Source organism: Macadamia integrifolia, unplaced genomic scaffold (assembly GCF_013358625.1).
Source record: "Macadamia integrifolia cultivar HAES 741 unplaced genomic scaffold, SCU_Mint_v3 scaffold930, whole genome shotgun sequence".
In the NCBI taxonomy this organism is placed as follows: Eukaryota; Viridiplantae; Streptophyta; class Magnoliopsida; order Proteales; family Proteaceae; genus Macadamia; species Macadamia integrifolia.
In genome coordinates this window covers 1-19,615 of record NW_024870585.1, presented here as the reverse complement: position 1 = coordinate 19,615, position 19,615 = coordinate 1, and the positions used below count along the sequence as shown (strand labels likewise).

The 19,615-nt window shown below is 38.1% G+C and overlaps 1 protein-coding gene across 2 annotated transcripts in view; it reads left to right on the top strand.

Annotated features, from left to right (window-relative positions):
• The window catches only part of LOC122070463 (protein TIC 40, chloroplastic), a gene marked incomplete at its 3' end in the record, with an annotated part of 24,116 nt that extends 5,084 nt beyond the window's left edge, over positions 1-19,032 (top strand). For both annotated transcript variants that reach the window (XM_042634622.1, XM_042634621.1), the window contains 10 exon segments: positions 6,089-6,200; positions 6,380-6,437; positions 6,567-6,584; positions 9,526-9,784; positions 11,920-12,023; positions 12,111-12,177; positions 12,967-13,045; positions 16,174-16,214; positions 16,657-16,702; positions 18,938-19,032. In XM_042634622.1, coding sequence (XP_042490556.1) covers positions 6,089-6,200; positions 6,380-6,437; positions 6,567-6,584; positions 9,526-9,784; positions 11,920-12,023; positions 12,111-12,177; positions 12,967-13,045; positions 16,174-16,214; positions 16,657-16,702; positions 18,938-19,032 — 879 coding nt within the window.
• Between the last annotated feature and the right edge of the window lie 583 nt (positions 19,033-19,615).

Sequence of the window (19,615 nt, the reverse complement as noted above, 5' to 3'; positions counted from 1 at the left end):
CCCCCCCCCCCCCTATTTTCTAACATTATTTAGTATGGTACAATTTATATCCTATAATATAAAAAATCAACATAGCAACAGTAAGTCATAAAAAATCAATATGACTTGTACATCAAGTCATAAAATCACTAGAAAGCATAGGATATGAGATAAAGAAAAACTGGTATGACAGCAATTAGCACACTCATTTTAAAAAATCACTGCAAATAACAAGCTTTCTACTCGTCATTTTACTACATCCTCCTATCATCTGATTGACATATCAATCTGAATATAGCAGCAAACATGACCAACTTCCTCTTTTTTAATTTAGACCATAGACCATGACCTGCAATCCATCCAAGGAAGGATCTCATGCAGTTGTGATCATGAACTTATATAGATTAACAGATAAGCCCGCATCATAAATAAATAAAATAATTGTTTCAAGAAGACAAGAACCCAACTAGTGGTTTTGCAGTTGCAGCCAAGTTAAAATGGGATAATATCACCAAAAAGAAGAAAACAAAACCACAACCAGATAAGAATAGAAAAACCCAAAATTCCTGTGACTTACCGTCTTACCCAGAAAGCCAGAATCTATAAACCAGAAAAAAGAAAAAAAGAAAAAAAAAAGAGGAAGTAGTAGAAGTAGAAGAAGAATGCAAAAAATAACTGTTTACATACCTTGCCGGAGCTGGAATTGCCACAGTATTAGTTGCCGGAGGATCAGTCACCGGAGTCGGAATCAATGGTTGAAAGCTGTCGGAGACGGTGGTCTACTCTCTTGTCTTCTCCCAAATGGCATGTAAACACTGAACAATCAAGGGTTTGAGACTTTGAGTGAAAAGATGAAGAGTTATTTGCTTTTATAGGCTTGTTAACATGTATGTGCACGTATAGAATTAAACTGCACCAGCCAATCACAATATTGAAAATAAAATCAGAGTTAAATAGTGAAAAAGAAAAGAAAGAAAAAGTAACAAAAGGCAATCGACTTGGACTTAAGGCGTCATGAGGTGTCCACATGGCAGCGCCTATGTGATCAAAGCGCATGCTGTTCATGACTCTTGTAAATCGTACTACCGATTTAGCCTTTCTGCCAGGATGCCAAGGCGGCGCCTTGACAACTATGCAAGGTAGTGGCCTGGTGGTGGCCCGATCGAAACCGACCAATAACCTACCATTTATAGCTCAATTAGCCCATTTACGCCTATTTAGCCTGATTATAGTCTGTTTAAGGACTGTTTATGGCCCGGTTATGGGCTGAAAACTGACCAACCGAATAGAAACATGTCCACGCACTAGCCTTCGTGGTCCGATTACCTAAACAGGTGGAAACAGTGCGAAGGCTTTAAATTGGTCCGGACCGATTAGGCCCCCCCACCGATTTAAGGCCCAATCGGTTGGCAGCCCTTAATAATTAGCATACTGTCTGCTGATGTGATTCTTTTTGTTTTCAAGAACATGGTTTCTCTAAGGCTCTGGCCAGATGGTCTACCACTCCTCTTTTATTAATCTTGTTGGGATTTGGGAACTTGTGGACTGTTAAATTCAAGACATCTTCTTGGTTAGTTCCGCACCTTTCCCAGATGACAACATCTTCATTAGCCTATTGCCAAAGAAGAAGGCGAATTTCCTGTCTGATTACAGACTGATAACCCTATGGAATTTGGTCTGGACAAGTGGCTCCCAAATCCTTACCAAAAACTTATCTGACTAAGGATTTTATTGATAAAGAAGATAATGAGCCAAAGAGAGATGCAACAACCAGGACATATAATATTACAACAAGAGAAGGGAAACATAAAAGGAAAAAGAAAAGGACAGCAACAACAGATGGCCAAATGGCCAAAACCCCACTAAGGGTTGAGGGCCCATATACAAGGACTGTCTACCCAGACCACACTCCCCCTAGCCAATATATCTGCAATATGATTAGCAGATCTCATCCTCCAGAAGAAAGAGAAATTTCCTTGTATCACGAAAGTCCTTGCCTTTCTAAAGACGCAAATAGCAGCAAGGCCCCCAACCTTATTTTGAAGCCACTCAACAATCACCAAAGTTTCTCCTTGAACTATCACATTATTCCATAATATGAGCTTCAAGTTCTGCAGTGATAGAATCATCTATAACAATAGGGCCCGAACAGGCTAATATTACCAAGCCCTCATTATATCTGAACACTCCTCCGATACCTACTGGACCAGGGTTTTGACTCAGGCTGCAATGTCTATTTAGTTAGATAGTACTAAAGGAAGGTGAACACCAAGGTTCTGTAAATCAATGTTTTTCTTCCAAATAACTGATTCTGAGTTAGAAACAGTTTTTTGTGTTTCTGATTTTTTGGAGTAATTTTTTACTAACAAATGCAGTATGGTAATACTGGAAAATAATTAATTTTGGCGATTATTAAAAAACAGTGGAATGCATATTAACAGAAGTATTTCTTCTGGTGGAGGTGGTGGCGGAGGTGTTGGTGGTGGTGGTGGTGGTGGTGGTGGTGGTGGCAGTTGCGGTAGTGGAGGTGGTGGTGGCAGTGGCAGTGGCGGTGGTGGTGGTGGTGATGGTAGTGAGAGTTTGGAGCTGTGGGATATATGAAAATTTCCCTTTCATGCACGTCTTTGTCCCAACATTTTGTGTTTGATTTTTTGGAGCTTCTTTTAGTTGTTTCTCAAAACTGTTCGAGATGTGTTTCTCTAACCCAGACTGGCCATCACATACATATTTTGATTTCTGTTCCAAAAAACTACAAAAATACTAGATCGGAACGTTGCCATATAGATCCCAATTATGCTGGATCTGGTCACGAGTCTTGCACGAGGATACAATAAGGTGCCAGGCCTTCAGAAAATAATCAAAGGGGGATACCATGGAAGTATCCACAAACATAGACCATCTTGCCGTCCTCACATTGGTAACATCAATGACCTTGTGGGAAGATCTTACCCAACCTGAAACATCCTGTTGCTTTTCTTCTCCCAAATGGTCCAAACTATCATCAAGAAGGTAAATCACCACATAAGCTTGTCCCTTTTTGAGAGATGGATGGATTGCCATGAGCTGCATGAGGTATTGGATTCCTTGGGAGAATTTAAGTTTGGGCCAAATAGAGACACAAAATGATCCCAAACCTCCAGCGAAAAATCACAATTTCTCCACTAGTTTAGGCCTACCATGGACATATTGGTTCCCAATCTCATGGTGCTTTTGTTATCTTGTTAGATCCAAAATAATTTTGTTGCTGCTCAATATTTTTTTCGCTCTATGAAATTAAGAGCTTTAAATAGGGTTGATTGGTGAAAGACAATCCATGTAGTTGACCCCTTATAGGTGGGATAAGGCTGAATTGAGTTGGGTTTATGTAAGTTAAGAAGGGGAAAGATGGTTTCTTTGCATTTATGTTGATATATGAGTATGGAAGCTTATGATATGGTGGTTTTTGGATCTTCCTATCAAATACAAGAACTTATAATGCCTTGCTTTTCCTCCACTTTTTGTTGCAGTATTTATCAATAGAGCTCCTACTAGAAATATACTGCCTTCATGAGAAATTCTACATTTCCGTCCTTTATCACCATATTCATTAATTTTCTATTCTGTGGTTTCATCACAATCTTTGCTCAGAAGACGAGGTTGGTCAGATTGACAGCTGTGATCACTTATCTGTGTTGGATGATGACCTTTCTTTTGTTCGAGGTGGTATGGTAAATGAGAATTATGGCTGCTTTCTCAATGTACATGAGTTGGTCTACCCAAGTGGCGAATCAATCCCTATTAAAACGGCACCTAAATCATGCCTAATGATAAGCTTTAACCTTCAAAAGTGAAATAGGTCATAACCTATATAATGCTTCAACAACAGTAGAAGCCTGAGTTGCTCGTGTCAACTATCATGGTTGCAAAATCTTGACCAACTCAACCATGAATTTGAAGTAGTGAAAAGAACACCACCAAGCTTCCATAAAAATTTGATGAACATTCTTTTGAAACTTGTGCACAAACTAGTAGGCAACACTAGTCTCTAATGGAACTGATGTCGATAAGTCCCTTGGGCTTATTTTATTGCAAATAAGCATTGGGTTGTGTTATGTATGTATTGGGCCTTTGATCCCGTGGTTTTCTTTGAAATCGGTAATGGGGCCTAAATTATGGGTAGAAGGTAGGAAAATGGTATTTAATTCATTAGTTTAATTAGCTACTATTTAATTCAATAAAGACCTATTAGGCCATTAGTTGGTTGTAAAGTCCTATATGGACTATTAGTTAGTTAATCCTACTCCATGTTAGAGTCATAAAGTCAAGTCCTAGTCCTATTTTAAATTCTTAATTGTAGTAGGAGTGTTTAGTCTTCTTTGGAAACTAGCTCCAAGTCTTAGTATGATTGTAAACTTTCCTCTATAAATAGAGAGGCATATGTACCATTATTGGGGAGATTTGAATTAAAGAAAGTTTGCAACTAAATGCTTAGAGCAGCTGAGATAGCTGTGGGTGAGAAGCCCAGGTTGAGATAGCCACTTCCTTTATTCTCTTTCACCCTTCTCAACCCCTCATCTGTTTTATTCTTCTTTTTCTATTCTATTTGCTGTAACATTCTAGGGGTATAATTCAGATTCTGATAAAAATCTGCAAAAATCAGAACCGATCAGCAATCCTAGTGGGAATAGGAGAGAGATCGATCTCCTCTCTTTCTCTTTTCTATACTCTGTTCAGCCAGGTCTTCAATCGGGGTATTCCAGGCCTCATAAGGGTCCCACGATCCTTTCATAGTCACTGTTGGAAGCATTCAGCTGCTGTTCTTGAAGGTTTTTCTCAGTTTTCTCTCTCCTAGGTCAGAAAATCAAGAAAGCTTGTAACTTCACAACCAGCCTTCAGAATCCTCCCAACTTTAGGGGTTTTTGTACCCTCCCTAGGGACTATCTACGCCCAAGAGTGCAGCTCAATTGGACTCCTACAGACCTGGCCGCACCTCTATCTCTCCAGCTCTATAGCAGGTCTTTCTCTCTCCTATCGAATTGGGTTTTGGACTGGTTTTGTTCCTGCATTGGTATTGTATCATTGGGGGTTTATTTGATGGTCTTATTTCTTTGTTTCCTGCTCTTATTTGTATTGTTTGGGGTTATAAACTGCTGGGGTAGTTTCTTGTAACCTACTCCTGCATTAGGAACTCTTACATCAACTAGTTGTCCTGGAAAGGTGAAATTATCAATTGCTTTAGTATCCCATGCTTGACTGTAGTATTTACTCATCATAGATCTCCATAGAAAGCTCTTTCGAACAGTCCTTTGCAACAACATGGAGATTGCTATCCTTCCTGTCTTTGATTATAGGCTCCTCTACATGTCTTACTTGTGGCTCTTCTAGCATTGGCTTCTTTTTACCTTTTCATCCAAAGTTGGAGGCTTCATGGAAGAAGAAAATTCTTCCAGATAGATATCTATAGAACCAAGATTTTGGGGCTCTACCTTAAGTCCATTATACATGCCACAAGTACGAATCTGTAAAACACGATTGTCATCATATGTAGCTTTTCGTTCTTAAAGCCACAACTACCCCAGAATGATCACCTTCTAAAGAAGCGATGCTGCATTCAGCATGTTTTTTCTGCCATCCTTGTCGAAATCCAAATTGAATAACAAAACCTTGGCTTCGTTATAGTTCCATAATGGCTGTGATCTACAGCATCATGAAAGATACTTTTTTATCACATAATGGTTTCGTTATCTTCATCTCGACTAGTTTTTATTTTCAATTTTCAATAGTTCACACAATCCATTGGCCATAATTGTAAATATATTTGGAAGACATAAATTGACTTAGTAACCAAGGCTCTGACTTAGTTAAAACTTAAAAGCCACAATCCCGACAACTTCTTACCCACACAGTAAGGCCATAGAATCAGACTTAATTAATTGTTTTCTCTTGGTCTTTTATGCTGGTCCAAGGACTAAAATAATTAGTGATTTCCTGTGAGGAAGAACTTACACATTGCAAAGCTGTGCAGGATTCCCAAAGGCTTGTTGATTTGCATTAGTATATGCACGCATATGGCAAATGTAATTGTGTTTCTGTTCCTGACTGAACTTTTGAAAGTTGTTATATGCTACAGTGTTGGAGAAACTGGGTGTGGAGGCCTTTGCTAGTATTTCTTCAAGCAGCAGGGAAACATCTTCAGTTGGCATCAATCCTCAGCTTTCTGCACCACCCCCACCATCTTCTATGTAAACATTTTTTCTTGTTATTGATAGTTCAAATCACTGTTTGTGTATGTGTGTGTGTCTCTAAAGTTGATTTAGTTAATTTCTATGAGTAGCTGCAATGGAGAATTCTCTTTATTCCCTCAAGATTGTATTTTAACATGGATCAAATAATCTTCTTAATATTCTGATAATGTTTCTAGAGGGTCTCCTCTCTTCTGGATTGCAGTTGGGGTTGGACTCTCAGCGTTATTTTCATGGGTGAGAATCTTAATGATCAGTTGTTTTCCTTTGATGCTAATCATTTTTAGCTGTAAATTCTATCTTATTACTTCTGGTGCGTTTGTTCTTTTCTGCTTTATTTTTGACATCGTGAATGGTATTTACCAGGTGGCAACGAACTTAAAGGTTAGTGCAGTTACTCATTTAACCTTATTGCGAGTTACGTATGTGTATTGGTGAGTGTTATTGATATCCCACCTGATCTCTTTGTATTACTATGAGGAAACTTGACAGGTAAGAGATGTAACCAGTTAATGATATCTGCTTTTGTTTCTGGCTTGCCACCTGACGTATTCCACAGTCTTAAGGACTAAATCTTAATTGCAGAGTACCAGCATCTATATATTCATTATTTTCATGTGCTATGCAGTTTATGGATCCTTATAGTGAATACTGCATGATAGGTAACTAGTAAAACAGCTTTGACTGTATCCTCTTGTCCTGGTCCTCCTTGGATATAAAGACATCCTGAAGACTATCTAAGTGGAACTGAACACTATCTAATTTCTTCTTCCTAAAACCCTTTCTACAGCCTAACTTCCGGCCCCACACTCATTTGACAAGACAACACTATTGTAAGACTAATCACCAAAGGTCATCAGTCCCAATAAAGCTTACAATAGGCCCCAAAAAAATAACAATCAATAAGCTCAGATGTGGACGGAAGTAGAAACAAGAGAACAAGACACAGAATATTGCGGCAGAATTTGAGTAACCTGTTTCTCCCAACTCAAATCTCAGATGAGCTTGAAATTAGAATCAAAGGGATGTCCGATAGGGGTGAATAAACCATCAAAACTATGTTAGAGTTCTACCGCTGGTCTGTGAGATATGATACTTTTTGAATTAGGGCTAGAGAAGGAGAGTTTTGGGAGAAATTGTTCTGTAGCAGACCCAGGCCACAGATGGCCCCCCAAAGCTTGTCGAGTCTCTCTCCAAGGGTGACAAACAAAACCACTAAACTGTGGCTTGATCTGGACACTGGTTGGAGAAATATCACACCAACTGAAAATTAGGGCAGATTTAGGGCTCGAGTGGGAGATTTTCGAGTACAGCAGCTGCAGGCCTCTATAGGCCTCAAGTCCCAGGTTGAGTACTCCTCTTGGGGCACTTGATCAACCCTCAAAAGGGGAACTGAAACTGATCTCCTGTCTGGCAGATAGGAGAGTTCAATTGGCACCTTCAAACCCTAACAAATCTGGATCAATTCTGGCTGTAAGGTTGGCTTCAGTTCTTCAACCTTGCTTGATGGATATGCAGTCTGATAATGGTCTCACAACTCTCAAGAAGTGACCGACAACAGAAGAAAGAAAAAGAATTCGATGGAGGGATGAGAAGGGAGAGGAAGAAGAATGAATTGGATCAGGCCTCTCACCCCTCAAATTGGTTTGGGCATCCCACCCCTCATTCGACCTTCGCAGCCGCTCTTATCTTTTATTAATCAAATCTGCCCCAAAGAGTGGATCAATTACAATAAATAGGCTTTGAAACCTTGCAAAGAGGAAAGTAGTAAAATGGTAAACTAACTTCCTTCGTAAACTGAATTACTTGCTTGACAAGAAAATAAACAAATTAACTACTTTTTTCAACAAGAAAACAATAGAAGGAAACTTCTACTTATCCACCAGGAAATACAAAAGGAAAAACCAGAATCTCTGCATAATCAATCTCTCCTCTGTTTCTGAGCTGGGCTTCTAGGAACTGTTCAATTCTTTTACCAGCTGTACCTCTGCTGACTAAGTTTTTTTTTGTTCGTTTTTGTTATGGAGCAAAGCTTGATGTTTCCTATTCCTCAATTTGAGGGCATCAATGTTTTGGAATTTGTAATCATTTTGCCAATATTAATAAAATTCTCATCCTGTTATCCATAATAAAAGTTAACATTCAATATAGTGAGGTGAGGCTCTCCTCCAATTTTTCCCGCAGAACTTATCAGCTTACTGGACTAGCATTACATCATTTTGCCCACTTTCCTTGCCAACCCATGATGTCCTTTCAACTCTCGTCTTTTTATCAATTGATTTTCCTATAACCCAAAAGTCAGAGTTAACTTAGATGACTTAGCCAAGTTTGAACCCAAAAAAAACAATGGGACTTTCCCTGTTTTTTAACTCATTGAAGACACTAGCAATCCAGCTTCCTGGTCAGCAACCCAAACATTTTCTAGTCTCCAGCTTCCTTTTCATTCCTCACCGCATTCAACAAAGTTAACAAAAATGAAATTACCATCCAGCCAGCTTTTTAAGATGTGGAATTTTCCCTTTTAAGTCAATTCACATCTTGGCAGCAAATTCAGATAGAATATGTAGTAGTTATGGATAGAAGATCAGTAGGTAAGTGTACTGCTTGGGAACCGTGGGAGGCCATTCCATTGATTGGGAGGTGTTCCTTTGTAGCCAAAATGAACTTCCTTGAGTCTTCTACTGCTCAAAGAATCCTCAACTATTGTCTGTACAGAAAATGTCTGACTCATTCCTTGGAATTCCATAGGACCGTGTGAAGATCCATTTTCCCCCCTCCTTGAATTGACTAACTGTGCTTTCTATGAAGGAAGCCAGTGAAGGATTTGGGAAGCTGAAAGAATCAGAGGGAGCTGAAAGAATCAGAGGGAGCTAATTTGGTCATTTTATGATAAAATGTTACCATTGAAATCTCTCTGATACCATCTTTGAGAACCATAATTTCAGCTACAAACCTTGCTGGATGAACTCTGGGTTGCCAACTTAACTTCACGGCACACTCTACCACATAGTGCATCAGTAGTAGTATACTAGTATAGCAATTCTTCTGTCTATATTGCCCTTCAGGTTAAATTAAGTTCAAATTTCATAATTAACTGAAGCCGTTGATTTTCAGAAATAATTTTTTATGTGTCATTACTGTTGATGGTCTACTTGTCATTAATATTAAGTTACAATTCTTAATTTACATATTTTACTAGAAGTGTATTTAACTTCCTTTGACATGCAAATAGAGCTCATGTTTCTCCTGTTCAGTGGCATTGGTAGAAAGATCAGAATTTGTGCTCTACTTTCTTATGCTAACTGTGGTTGGAATCTTCTGTCAGAAATATGCTATGCAGCAAGCCTTCAAGACTCTGATGGGTCAGATGCCCACTGAAAGCAAACAATTCAACAATACTGCCTTTTCTCAGGGATCACCATTCCCATTTCCAATACCCACTGCATCAGCCCCAGCTGAATCACCTTCTCCTATTCCTTCACAAGCGGCAGTTACTGTGGATGTCACTGCAACTAAAGTAAAAGCAACACAAGACACAGAAGTCAAAGTTGACCCAGAAATAAAGAAGGAACCCCAAAGATATGGTATTTGAGCTATTATTTTGCTGACTGTGCTGCCATTATCTGGTTTAACTAGAGAGTCTCTTCATTAGTTGAAAGTGTATTAAATTTCTTTCCAAAAACAAGAATGCATTTTGGTTTTTGATGGGTTGAGTTTTTTCACTGGTTGTTGCAAGTTTTTTTCCTTTTTGGTATATTTGATTAGAATGTCCAGCTTCATTACGATTCACAGTTGGAAGGATTGCATTATTTTTCTTACTTCTAGCTGGAGGCAGCATCTGGATTACATAGTGTTTTTTGCACTAAGCTATGGTCTGCTGAAAGTGTTTTAACTGATTGCCAACCCTGTCAATGCTCTACAAACAAATGAGCCATTTTGTTGGCTGCACACAACTGTTTATATGATTTTTTTTTTTTAGTTATTGAAAATATTTAATTATTAATGATAGAAATTTCTATACAATTAAATAATTATAAATATTTAATTAATGAAGAGTAATTGTAATTGTTTAGTTAGTGACAGAAAAGATGAAGTAGAGATATTATCTGAAAGAGAGGGAAAATGAAAGAAAGGGGCCTTTGCTTTCCCCCTTCTCAATTAACCGATCAACTATAACAAACAATTGGCATGAATTTAAATGTTTTTAAAGTTCCTGTAAATGTAGATGGTTAAGAAAATATCTGATCGACCTGGTGGTCAAGCGGTCGAAACAGCCTCTCGACATTCTCGGGGTAAGGCTGGGTATTTATCCCCCCTGACCTAGCACATGTGGGAGCCTCGTGCACCGGATACACCCTTTTCTTTTTAGTTAAGAAAATATCTGATCATTCTAATTTTACTAGTCTTCAAAATGGTACGAATCATGTAAAACCCTTTAAACAAATGAGGGAGGTATTTTTTAGGACTCATGACTTATGTAAGATTTACTTTATCTCAGATCCTGAAATGCTCCCCTTTTTAGTAAAAGAAGAGGGGGGGGGGGTGAGATCCTTTGGACAGGCACAGATTACTCTATCATTTGCATAGAAATGTGGGATCCACTTTATTTATATGACCCATTGTATATTTTGATCTTCTTGCTTCTTGCTTTTTTTAACTGTTTATTTTTCTAGTCAAAGTAGCAGCTCCGAAGAAAAAAATTTGAATTTATCATGTTTTGAAGCCCTTTTGGGTTTTGCATGAATAAGGAAAATGCGGTCTTTCCATATTTTTGGGCCTCTCCTAAACTGCTGTGGCATTTATGGCAGCCATCCGAGTACTTTGGGACTGCCTTTCCTGCCAAACCCTATCCCTTGTACGCATTGGTAAAATTTTTTGACCACCATCCTGAAAGAAAATCCTTCCTCTGCCCCTGGTTGAGGCAGGTTTTGGTAAAACATATGTTAAATAAGGAAAATATGTCACACCAATAATATAGGTCACTTTGTTGCATTAGGATTAGAACCAATGATAACAGTGTTTAGTAGGTTTATAGGTTTTATTAAAATATGATTTTGATTTGGCAGAATGATGTTTTGGTGTTGTATTGGGGTGAGAACAGGTTAGGGTATATGGTCTTTGTTTGTTGGAAGTCAGGATCAGGCGGAAAGGAGAGATTAGGCTTAGTTGAAGGCATCATGCTTAAGGGATTAGGAGGGGGAAAACTAAGTAATGCTTTTAAGAATGGTGAGGGAGATTGAGAAGAATGAAAGAGGAAAGGAAGAGAAATAACAAAAACAGGTGAGAGGTGTGAATTTTACACAGGGCATTCTGAAGTTCTGTATGCTGGATCTGACAGTGGAAGTTTTCACACTTTTCATCCACACAAACAGTCGACATGTGAATATCAAAGAATAAATGAATAAACATGTACATTTACCACCACTGTTTTGTGATGGATGATTGCATGGCTTCATGCTTAAAATTTCATTTTCCGAATAGGGATATATGTGTAGCATGGCTTTAGCATGTTTTTAAAGGAATTACTATTTTCGATAAGCTATTTATCAGCCAATTATTATTCATTCCTTTTTCATATAGTCAATATCTCTAGAGCTCTGAACCTTATGTCTTTAGTTCAATTGAAGTATATCCATGGCAATTTGCTACACTCTACATAATTTAGTCTTGGTTTGAAACTATTATCCACTGGAAATCCTCAATAATATTCTTTTTGCAGCTTTTGTAGACGTTTCTACTGATGAGATGTCGCAAAAATCTCCATTTGAAAGCTCAAACTCAGTTGAGACAAGTTCCTCCAAGGATGTTCGGTTGGCTGAGGAAGTAAGTACTGGTCATTGAGTTATTCTTTAGGGGGTTTCAATGCTCTGATATCAATGTTAATCTAGTTTATGCTGAAAACTTTTGAAGGTTTCTCAAAACGGTGCTGCAACCGAGCAGAACATGGGTGCTTCTAGTGAGCAATCCAAATCTACTCGTGAGTTGAAGACAAACTATAACTACTTTACTTCAACTTGGGCTTGCATATTTCTCTCAGGAAGTTCTTTGTTGTGTTTAAGTTCAGTTTGCATATGTTATCTTCAAATGTGTCACTTCTGTTCAAGAATCAACTTCTCCTACCTATAGATGGACCATCCTGTATACATGAGTTGTATCCTTTACGTGGTCTTTATTTTTAATCTTCGTGGCAAGTAATATGGTATTGGACAGTTAAGGAAAGGGAGATGCATCTGGCAGGAAAAAGAAGAAGAAAATTAACAATTCTATCGACGCAGGAATAAGCGAAACCAGATTTAAAGAAATATAATTCCTGGGGAAGTGAACCCTTATTATTAGCAGATCAAATAACTAAAAAATTAGGAGGAAAGAGATGGCAAATGACCTGGGTTAAAAGGAAAAAAAAAAAAGACAATGGATGCTCTTATCCTTTAACAAACCAGGATTGGATGATTTGAATCAGTGTGCTGACCATGCATATGAAACATATGAATTGCCTGGTTTATTCCAATTCATGGTTTTGAAAGAAAGCTGTTTCACTTGTACTTGCTCTAGGCTATTGATTGGAAGAAGTTGTTAATTTTCCCAGTTAAGGGAGGTAGAACCTTTTTGGTATTTACCCCCTTTTAGGTCTACTGTATTTTTTTCAATGTAATTGTCCTTTCTTTTTTTATTATACTTTTTCCCCTCTCCTATCCAGTTTGACTTTTTTGCTTATGAATGAAGTTTTCTTACATATCCCAACTAAGTTGTATGCATTTATGAACAGGAAAACCCGGTTCTGTCTTGTCAGTGGAAGCTTTAGAGAAAATGATGGAAGATCCAACAGTGCAAAAGATGGTCTATCCGTAAGATAGGCTCAATCATCTCTTTTTGTTTCAACTTCTGTAGTGTTGTATTTAACGATGCTTGTAGCTCAATAGGAATTTGAACTTCCATGTATTGTAGTCCTAGAAATTATAATTCTCCTATTAGTCACTTGTGTAGTACCCATGATTTATCAGATACTTTTCCCTTGTAAATTTCTGTTGTGTTCACATGTCGTGGAGTACACCTTTTGATGGACGCTCCTTTGGACTGCTGTGCATCTTAGTATAAGCTAGGTGCAATGGCCATTTGAGGTATAGAATGTTTGGATGCTTGCTGGAACATTTAGACATAGACGCTTTACCCTTGTCCATTGTAACTGGTGGAACTCTGGTAGGAACAACAGTTGCCTTGCCTGCTGTAACATTTTGTCTAGTATCTCCGGTTGGTGGGTTTAAACGCTGAGGGGATGCTTTGAGTAGATCTTCAGCATCAAGGGCTTTCTCAAAGCAATCATTCAGATTGTAGATGTCTGTCATGTTCATCTTGTCCCATATATCAGCTTTCAATCCAAATTTGAACGGGATAGAAGCTGTTCATCTTCTTCGTCGACTCTGGTATGGGAGAGTAAATTTTTGAACTTGTCTATGTACTCTTCAACGGTCATGGATCCTTCTCGTATGGTATTAAGCTGATCATGCAACCTTCGTCGGAAGGAAGGGGGAAAATACTTCTTCAGGATCTCTTTCATCTCCTCCCATGTAGTAGTTTGAGGTTCCATTTGATGACGTATTAACCTTCCTTCATGTGTACGCCACCAGTCCTTGTCTCCTTCGGTTAGCTTTGTACTAGCTAACTTCAATCTTTCGTTCCTCGGTCATAGTGAACCATCCGAAGCATTCAACCAATCATGGAAGACAATTGGATCATGTTTCCCATTGTATTCTTGAGTTCAAGCTTCACCTTTTTCTTCTTCTCATGGTGTGGTGGACTGCCATAATATTCATCATCATTATCATAGTAGGCTGTTTATGTCACTCGTTGAGCTGGTCAAAGAGGAGAGGAGGTCAAGGGGCATTTTTGACTGTGGTCTGCTGTGGCACTCTTGTCTGTCTGGCGAATTCCCTAAATTCCCGCTCCATGGTAGGTAGTTTTGCTGTTATTCTCATACAGCTAGAGCAAGTGTATCAGTAGGATTAATAGGAACTTGGTGGGGATTGTTGGAGCTTTCCTCTGCCATAGATTTGATACCTAGTTAATGTAAGGCTAGGTATGGAACACCCATAACCCCAGTAGGTTCAGTAGGAGTCGCCAAAGTATGTCAGTTTCCTTTTTGGGTTAGTTTCCCAATTGGTTAGTTACCGAGCTGTCTACTCTCTATAAAAGAGAGGTTGCTGTACCAATTTTACAATTCAATGAAGACTTGATGAATTGCAGCCATTTTAGCTCCAAAACTTTCTAAGATAGGATGGATCAACAGCTGAGATAGCTCTATCCCACCCACATCTATCACAACGCCATCCATCTTCATCTTCTTCTTATTTCTTCTTATTTGCTTGATGTGGGAGAGTGTATTGAGTGTTGTTCAAGCCTACTTGAAGACCCAACAAGGATCAAGGCTCAGCTTGAAGACCAGCCCAAAACCCCCACATCGATTCCAACCTGTCAGAGTTGTGGACCAGATCAACAAGGGCTTATCCCCCTGTCCAGGACCATCTTTGAAGGCCCTTTGGAGGGTTTGAAGACCACCCCAAGGAGCATATTTTTTAAGGCAGTAAGACGACGGAGGCTTTTGAGGGTCTTTCGGAGCACCTTAGCGATAAGGCGGGCATAAAGCGTCGCCTTATTGACTAAAGCGTTCCTCTGTAATTTTTTTATAAAACCAATGTATTTGGTTCAAACCCTAGTTGAATCCTATTACTCATATGTTAAAAAAATATTAAAGGTTCATATTCATACCAATGTAAGACATTCATTAAGAAAACAAATCAATAAAGTGAATAAACTAAGTTCATCTTCATCAATCATCAATCATCAATCATCATAACATATTAACATATAATATAAAAATACATAATTATGAAACGAAATTGTAAATATAAAGAAAAGAAGACAAAAAATACAAGTATTTTATTATACATATCTCTATGATGCCAAAATGAGTGCTTAAGCCCTAAGGTCATCCACTATATTTCTACTCCTGTCAAAGAAAAATGAAATTCACTGCTGCCGGAGCAAAATGGTCGCTTGGATTAGTGGTTCTTCCTTGTTCTATGATTCCTTCTCAGAGCCCTTTTTTAAAACCCTTGACAAAATCCAAACCCTGTTTATGAATCGTGTTTTTGTTTTGTTTGTTTTGGTTATTTTTGGTGGAGTAAAGCTGATCCCATACATTTCAAGTGTTAACAAAACCGTACACCTACCAAGAAAAAATCTATATTTGGAATCTTTATCAAGTAATTTTAAAATGTGTATAAAAAAAAAACTCATAAGGCGCCACTTCACGTAAGGCGGAGCATTGCCTTACCATCTCTAGACCGCATCAGCGCCAAGTCACCTTACTAGCGCCTTAAAAACTATGCCAAGGAGCCCACTCGATCAGGGTTTCAGACCCTGCTGACCAGCCAAAGGTCTGCCTCAGGTCTTCTCCCCCTATTTTGGCTGAAACCCTGCTTCAGACAGGGTTTGTCTCAGCTACTGCTGTACTGTTGCTGCTCTGTTGGATGCTTTTCTTGAAGGTTATTCAGCCCTATTTCTGAACCTAATCTAATCAGGTGTGGGGCTTCTATTTTTCTTAATTCTCTGAGATCTATTTCAGTCCTAATTTTGGGGCTTACTTTGCTCTGTTTGTATTCTCTGATCTGAGATCAGATCTGTGATTGGTTGTGAGTTGTTTTACTGTTGGGGTTGTTTGCCTAGGGTGGACATACCTTACATCAAGAAGTGTTTCTAATTTTTTTGCATTAGTATCTGACTATCAGTAATGTTGGTATCATTTAATGGCAAGATAGTTATTATGGTAAACTATTTGTGTTTCTAATTGCATTCTGAGAATTTTTTTACTACCCCCCCCCCTTTTTTCTCATTTTTCTAGATTGTGGTAACCACGAATCCTTTGGTTTTCTTTTTACTATCAAAAAAACCTTGCCAACTTTTCGTGTCATTGCAGCTATTTGCCTGAGGAGATGAAGAACCCTGCTACCTTCAAATGTGAGTTCTTTATGACAAGTTATTCCTCTCTCTCTCTCTCTCTCTCTCTCTCTCCCTCCCCGTCCTTGATGTATTGGCTGAACTTTGGCAGGATTTCTATCAGTAATCATTCCACAAAGATAGTATGTTGAATAGGCTAAACTGACAGCAGCCTCAAAATCATCCTGGAAAATTGGCTGCAGAATCAAATGGGAAAAGGGAACTTTCACTTATAGCATGATATATGACAGTTTCAACTTGTAAAGTTTGTTTCACCTCACTATTCAGAGAAGCGTTTAGTGGAATCAATGTGCAGCCAATTTCCCGTCCAAATGAAAGGAGAAATTAAGAAAAATTAAAACCAGTATATATATATATATATATATTTATAAAGAAAGAAGAAATTTTGAATTAGGAAAACTTCAAGACAAAGTGGTTGACTGTTATGCATATTATTCAACAGGGATGCTTCAGAATCCACAATATCGTCAACAGTTGGAAGAAATGCTGTAAGTTTATAATTGCATTTATTACCATGTGTTCGTGCAGTAAATATGTTGATTTTGATCATGCAGCTTTTATTTGTGTTTGCTCTAAATCTTCATGGATTCAACATCTATTTTTCTAGACCCATAAAATGCTGAGATTTAATAATTTGCTTTTTCTTGGTGGTATTTATTCATATAGATTTTTAACCTTTGTATTTTGCTGCTCATTTTGTTTCACTTTGCATGACTTTCATGATTCTATTGTTAACAAATGCAGTAGCAGTACGTCTTGATTCATAATTTTGTAAGATAATGTCTTAATTAATGTTATAGTGAAAAAAGTTTCCTATATTTTGTCCTAAGATCTTTGTCTTTTTCAATCTTATGGTGCATAATATCTTGTCCAAATGATCCCTATCTCTCACAAGGGAAACATGTATCTTTTATAGTGAATTCAAAGAGGTGGATGCATCGTTTAGCAACACTTCTCAGCGAAAGAAGCTTTTGTTGCTCCTGTAGTTGAGTCTTCTCTAAATGTATTTGTTCTTGGTGGAAGACTATCGAGATCTTTTCCTGTGTCTGGGTTTGCAGGGCTTTGCGATGTTCTCTTCTCTTCTGGTCCACTTCGTGATCCTTTGTGTTTGTTCTACACTCAACTCAACAGTCAACTAATCCTTTTCCAACTAATTTTTTTTTATTGTTGGGGATTGGGGTTGGGAAGATGATCACAGGATAATGTAGTAGCTCCTCCAGACCGGTACAATGTTGGTGTGGATCAATGGAGTTTCGGTGTAAGGTCCTGTGGAACTTGTATTTTAGAATCTAAATAAATCGAAACTAATGGACTCGTCAAATGTATGTTTCACAGATCTAACCCTCAAGCCCTAGGACTGGAACTCAAGAAAATGGATCTCCTGTGGATCTTAAACACGGGCATAACCAGAAAAAAATATAAATAATTTTAATCAAGAACTGGAAAATCAGATTAAGGGAACTATGGGCGAAATTTTTGTTACCTCGAGATAGGCTGATCAGAATGATCTGAAACTCAGGTGGTGTAGTCATCCTATTGAGTACTACTAATCTGTAAAAGATCTCAGAAAGCGGGATTCAGAATTGGGGTGTGCACAAACACTCCTACTACCACTAGGTAAAGGGCAGTGATACTAGAACTGATATTCTGACTAATGCGAGTCAGATTTAGCTCAGAAATTACTAGAATAGTGTATCAGAAGCTTTTCTGGACAGCATTAAGGAAGATATGAATAAGGAAAGAACACTGGAAATTAATCAGAAAACAGGGGTGCTGCAGGCTAGAGGAAAGATGGAAACTGGCTTTTGAAGTTGATGAAATGTAAATTAGAAGGGATAGAAGAGCGGGACTTCATCAAAGAAGTGACAAGGTATCTCAAACTCAACAAGCTCTGTTATGGAAATATCTTGAAGACTGATAATTTGTAGATTGGAGGAGCTAAAAGAACTTGGGTAGGCCGAAGAATACCTGGGCAGAGTAGTGAATAGTGACAAAAGAAATGGGTGCCTTAGGTTTAAATATGAATATGGGTTTAAACAGGGTTAATGGCAAAACAGGATTATTTTAGCTGACCCCATTTAGTTGGGAAAAAGCTTAGTTGAGTTGAGTTGAGTTGAATACCGAAAGAGGGGTTTCTCTGTGCCATGTTAGTTTCTTATTGTGTGACATTTAGCCATTAAAACATATGGTTTACTAGCTGTTACTATTTGCAGTTCTTTTTTGTTTTTTGTTTTTTTATTTTTGGGTAGTTCACTACTATAATGCACACTAGGCATTGTGATTTTTCTGTTGTCATAATGATTGTGTCATACGTTAGATGCTTTATTGCTTCCTCATAATGGAGATCAATCACCAACTAGGCATTGGAAGGCCAAAAAGCGTAGGCACTTAACTGTTTTGTCAACTTGGGTTTGTGTCTTAGTTGTATTGGGAAGTGTACTGGATTGTCTTGCTCATTGACCCTACAAGAAATCCTTGTAATTCTGTAGTATATTCATTTAAACTACTTGGCTGGAAACTCTTAAATCACAGTCTATCTGGAAGTAGTCAACTTTCCTTCTGTATTTTTTTTTTTTTTCTGATCAATATTCTTCCCATCAGATCGGGTTACCTGTAGTCATGATGGTGTTACATATTCTGATATTCACATTGTCTTTAACTTCTGTATGGTAAATCATTGAGACATAATTAGTTTTTCCAATACCTTTTTCTTTTTGTTCCAGAAACAATATGGGAGGGAGCGATGAATGGGACAATCAAATGATGGATTCCTTGAAAAATTTTGACCTTAGCAGTCCAGAGGTCAAGCAACAGTTTGGTGAGTTTCGAAGTGCCATATCTTTTAAACCAACCCAACAAAAAAGGACCCCTTTTTTTCTTCTTCCTTTACAAGATGCATTTCTATGCTTTTTGTTGAGCTCTGCATAGTGGTAATCTAACAAATTGAAGTGGAGATATATGCAAAATAAACATCTAGGTAGAAGTGGGAATAAATAATACTTCTCTAAGGACTTTTGACTGCAGCGATTCCCAAAAGATTTTTTATGTGTTTATGTGACAATTCTAAGGCAGATAAAGCAACAGAAACATGAAACTAAGGTGAAGGCTCAAAATACCCTTAAAATGTTTATTTCCTTCACATGATTCGGACGCAGGCCACCTAAGAGGTTAAAAGCACGTACCCTCTCCAAAATAAGCTCTTATGTTATGAATGAAATTCCCCCCACTGAGTTTCTAAGAGTACTTTTATGAAGCAGGCTACTGACTATGCATTCTGAGACTCGTGGGGGCCCATATATCCTCTCCTCTAGGAGCTTATATGGTTATGCTGCAGGACATTGTGCTTGACCATCATCTTGGCCTACCTTTCCAATCGACCCAGCTTGGATTTTACAAAGCCG